The 4,879-nt window shown below is 62.7% G+C and overlaps 1 protein-coding gene across 1 annotated transcript; it reads left to right on the top strand.

Moving 5' to 3' along the window:
• Window positions 1–789: 789 nt before the first annotated feature.
• On the top strand, window positions 790–4,329 carry TRIL (TLR4 interactor with leucine rich repeats). Its single transcript, XM_068405191.1, has one exon. The coding sequence runs from the start codon at window positions 930–932 to the stop codon at window positions 3,240–3,242; it is 2,313 nt and encodes a 770-aa protein (XP_068261292.1). The 5' UTR covers window positions 790–929; the 3' UTR covers window positions 3,243–4,329.
• Window positions 4,330–4,879: the final 550 nt, after the last annotated feature.

Below are 4,879 nucleotides of genomic sequence, written 5' to 3' on the forward strand. Positions count from 1 at the left end.
ACTGGGCTGGATAGGCAGAGAAAGAAAGAAAATTCATTCTTTGATGTACTATAGACGGCTTAGTCCTCTGATTGCCGTTTGCCTAAAACAAAACAAAGTCCTTAATCTGTGGTAAACTGTAACTATTGCTTTTGGCAGGTTTCTAAATACAAGCAAAAAAAAAGTGTGTGGGGGGACGACTAGTTTACTTCTGTTCCCTGCCCCCTCCCCGACGCGCAGCTCTCCGCAGCTCATGTGGCCGGAGGCAGCCACAGCCGGTTCCAATTCCTACTTTCCCACTTTGCGCCCCTGCTCGCTGCCGGGGCTGAGCCGAGCCAGGACCGGCCGCGGGCTTCCTCCACCCCCCGCCGCGCCGTCCTCCCTCTCCCCGGCTCCATCCGATCCTCCGGTCCCCCAGGGCACAGTGTGGGAAGTACGAATTTCCGCTGAGTTTTCTCGGCAAGTTTCGGAGCTCGTCTTTCTCCAGCTCCGCCCGCCGCACTCACACCCGCCCCCCCCCCCCGGCCCCGGCCCCGGCCCCGCTCCGCCCGCCCCCTCCGCCCCTGGGAGAGCCGGCGGAGTAGCGGGCAGCCGCTCCGCTCCGCACCCGCCGGCCGCACGCACCCCCGCCCGCCCCCCGCGGCAGCGCCAGCAGCGGGGCCGGCGACCGCCGAACCGCAGCCTGCGGACCGCGAGGGGCGGCAGAGCACGGGCGGCGGCGGCGACGACAGCCCGCAGCCCTCCCGGCCGCTCCGCGCCCCCGCCCGGCTCTGGCGAGCCCATGGTGCCGGGCACCGCGACCTGCGGCCGCCGGCGCGCCTGCCTGCCCGGCGCGGAGCTCAGCCCGGCGCGGAACAGAGGAGGGGCCGATTAGCAGCCGCGAAGGAGGAGGTGGGGATGCCGGAGAGACACAAAGTCGGCGGGGGAAGCAGCCCACGGCTCGTCCCGGGATGGGGGCGCCGCGCCGGGTCTGCCTGATGGTGCTGCCGCGGGTGCTCTGGGGCTGTGTCCCCCTCTTCCTCCTGCTGCTGCCCGCGGCCGAGCCCATCTGCCCCGAGCCATGCGACTGCCAGCAGCACCAGCACCTCCTCTGCACCAACCGGGGCCTGCGCTCGGTGCCCAAGGCTGCCGAGCCCCAGGATATCCTCACCTACAGCCTCGGGGGCAACTTCATCGCCAACATCTCCGCCTTCGACTTTCACCGCCTGGCAGGGCTCCAGCGCCTGGACCTGCAGTACAACCGGATCCGCTCGCTGCATCCCAAGGCCTTTGAGCGCCTGGGTCGGCTGGAGGAGCTCTACCTGGGCAACAACCTGCTGCCGGCGCTGGCCCCCGGCACCCTCAGCGCTCTGGCCAAGCTGCGCATCCTCTACGTGAATGCCAACGAGATCGGCCGCCTCAGTGCTGCCTGCTTCTCCGGCCTCGGCAGCCTTGTCAAGCTGCGCCTGGATGGCAACGAGCTGGGCTCGCTGGGCGACTCCACTTTCTCAGGGCTACCGAACTTACTCTACCTGCACCTGGAGTCCAACCGCATCCGCTGGCTGAGCCGCGGTGCCTTCACTGGCCTGGCTAAACTGCGCTTCCTCGACCTCTCAGGGAACCAGCAGAGCTCCCTTCGTCACCCGGACATCTTCGGGCCACTGCGCTCCCTCCACACCCTGCTGCTGGCCAGCAACAGCCTGCAGCAGCTGACAGGGGGGCTCTTCCAGCACCTGCCTGGCTTGGCGAAGCTCTCGCTCAGTGGCAACCGCCTGGTTCACCTGGCCCCAGATGCCTTCACCGGGCTGGGTTCGCTGAAGGAGCTGCGCCTGGAGGGAAACCTGCTGAGCCACCTGCCCGCTGCCCTGCTGGAGCCGCTAAGCAGCCTGGAGGCGCTGGATCTGAGCCGCAACGCGCTGACCGCCCTGAACCCCGCCACCTTCAGCCGCCTAAGCCGCTTGCAGGAGCTCAGCCTGCGAGACAACGCGCTGGCCACCCTCCCCGGCGAGCTCTTTGCCTCCAGCCCAGCTCTCTACCGCCTGGAGCTGGAGGGGAACGCCTGGAGCTGCGACTGCCGCCTCCGCGGCCTCAAGCACTGGCTGGGGGCCTGGCACTCCCAGGGCCGCCTGCTCACCGTCTTCGTTCAGTGCCGCCTGCCGCCCACCATGGCCGGCAAGTACCTCGACTACCTGCAGGACGCCCAGCTTCCCCCGCCGCAAGACGGCGGCCCCTGCCACGACGGCGCCTCTCCCTCCTCTGCGTCCCCGCCGCCGGCAGCGGAGGATCAGCGCCAGCCGCCACCAGCCGCCGAGCGGCTCGGCAACAACAGCGGCGGCGGCGGCGGCGCGGGGCTGCCCCGCGGGCCGCCGCCGGCAGCCTCCACCGCCCGCCTGCTGGGGGCGCCCGAGGGCGCGGCGGCGCCGCCGAGGGCCGTGGCGGAGGCGATCAGCCCCACGCCGCCGCTGCCCGCCCGCCCGGCGGCCTCCGGGCCGGCACCGCCCAGCGTGGCGTGGCCTCGGCGGGCCGGCAAGTCACGCTCGGCGCCGGCCGCCGGGGTCCCGCCGCTAGTGTCCGACCCGTGCGACTTCAACAAGCTGTTCCTCTGCAACCTGTCGGTGGAGGCGGTGGGCTCCAGCTCGGTGACGGTGCGCTGGGCCGTGCGGCCACACCGCAGCCCCCGCCTGCTGGGGCCGGCGCGGTTCCGCCTCCTCTTCGACCGCTTCGGCACCGCCGTCAAGTTCCAGCGCTTCGTCTACCTGCCGGAGCGCGGGGAGCCGGCCGCCACCCTGCGGGAGCTCCGCCCGGACACCCCCTACCTCGTCTGCGTCGAGGGCGTCCTCGGCGGCCGCGTGTGCCCGGTGGCGCCGCGGGACCACTGCGCCGGGCTGGTCACCCTGCCCGAAGGCGGTGCGGCGGCGGGCGGGCCCCGCGGCCCCGACCAGCAGCTGCTCACCCTGGTGCTGCTGTCGGTGAACGCGCTGCTGCTCTTCGCGGCGCTGGCGGCTTGGGCCTCCCGCCTGCTGCGGAAGAAGGTGCTGGGGCGGCGGCGGCGGAAGGCGGCCCCCGTCCACGTCCGGCAGCTCTACTCCACCCGCCGGCCCCTCCGCTCCATGGGCACCGGCGTCTCCGCCGACTTCTCGGGCTTCCAGTCCCACCGGCCGCCTCGCGGCGCCGCCTGCGCCATAAGCGAGGCCGACCTCATCGAGTTCCCCTGCGAGCGCTTCATGGACAGCGGCGGCGCGCGCCACGGCGACGACCACCTGCTGCAGCGGTTCGCCGACTGAGCCCGCCAAACTACAGCTCCCGGCAGGCCCCGCGCGGGAGGCGGGCGGTGGCGGGCGGCGAGGCCCGCTGGGAGCTGTAGTCAGCGAGGCAAGGGCAGGCGGCTGTCGGTCTGTGAGGGGATGGCAGGGCACCTGCGGGGTCGCGGCCTCAGAGGGGGAGAGCTGTCGCGCAGTCGCTGCCTTCAGCCGCCCCTATTGCGGGCCGGCGCCGATGCCATCTGTGAGGCGGGCTTACTCGGTCACCTCAGCGGGGAGGTCACAGTTTTCTCAGAAATCGTCACCCAGGCAAAAGCCCTGACTGTGGTGGTAACCGTGCCTTGCCATGAGGCGAGGAAAACGGCGGGAGCTACTGCGAGCAGCAGCTGGTGCCACCCTCACGCAAACTCAGAGCCCTACATTTCAGTGTGGTATGTTACAGGTGGTTTTCTCAGACCGCAGTAGGGAACAACGGGTACAGTGTTCCCTGGCCTGGCCCCGCGCGAGGACGCTTCGAACAGACCTTTCCAAGGCACCAGCCCTTCCTAGTCAAAAATCTGGACTGTGGGACACCTTTTAATGTTACTGTTGAACTGTGTGCAACCACCAAGTCGCCTGGAGGTCTGCAAATGTAAGTTTTGCGCTGGACAGTTTGAAGGCTGTGCCATCTTAACTCAAACCGAACGTGAGGCAATTTTATGTGCGCGAGTGTGTTTTCGTACTTTTTTGTAAACAGGAAACAATAATGCAGCTGGTTACTTTTAACAGGAGTATATTGCTGACACCACTAGGAAAAACTAACAGAATTTTTTAATAAGTTTACAAATGAGCTATTTTTAAATTGTTGTTTAATAAATACTACTTGGTACTTGTACACATTAATGTGTGCTGTAGGGTCCACGATGGTCAGTACGTCACTGACCCTCACATAATGCATCTTCATTTCTAAATGGCTGGATGCAGAGGAGAACTGTTGATGGATAAATAGTATTGGTGCCTTTCTTCAGAAACAATAATAGGTGAGAATATTTCAGGAATGTGAAACAGTCTTTAACCTAACAGGCAATTCTCTCTTAGCCTTAGCTTACTAAAGTTAGAAGCTTTATGTACCTCACTGTGAAATAAAACATTTTTGTATATTAATCTAGATTCCGTGTTTTGTGTAGCTGAGTGAGCAATGCTAAAGTTAAACCCTTATGCAGTAGTATATGATGTTTGAGTTGGTTTGTTTTGTTTTTTATTTTATTTGAATTTTGCTTTTGGTTTTAGAGCAATACTAATCATTTTATGATCAGTTGCTCTCTACTTTCTTGGACGTTTACCTTCCTAAATATTTACAGAATGTGGTTCTGTTACTATGAAATATGGTGGTTTAGTTTACATTAATAATTCTTTCTGTGTGGTCTAGAAGTGAGCCAATTAAAAAAGGTCCAAACTGTGGTTACACTTTTAATGCAAATGTTTTAGATGGAGTTTGGTAAGTTGTTGAGACCATTGATACCACTTCTGCTCCTTTGAATTTAATGTGCAACCTCAGATGAACTCTTGTGGAACTGAATGGCTTGAAGGAAGTGTTAGTGGACTATGGAGACATTCATCTCAATATCCTGCATTCATTGCTGACCTGAGGTGCTCGTGACTACAAGTTATTACCATAATTG

Source organism: Nyctibius grandis, chromosome 7 (genome assembly GCF_013368605.1).
Source record: "Nyctibius grandis isolate bNycGra1 chromosome 7, bNycGra1.pri, whole genome shotgun sequence".
Lineage (NCBI taxonomy): Eukaryota > Metazoa > Chordata > Aves > Nyctibiiformes > Nyctibiidae > Nyctibius > Nyctibius grandis.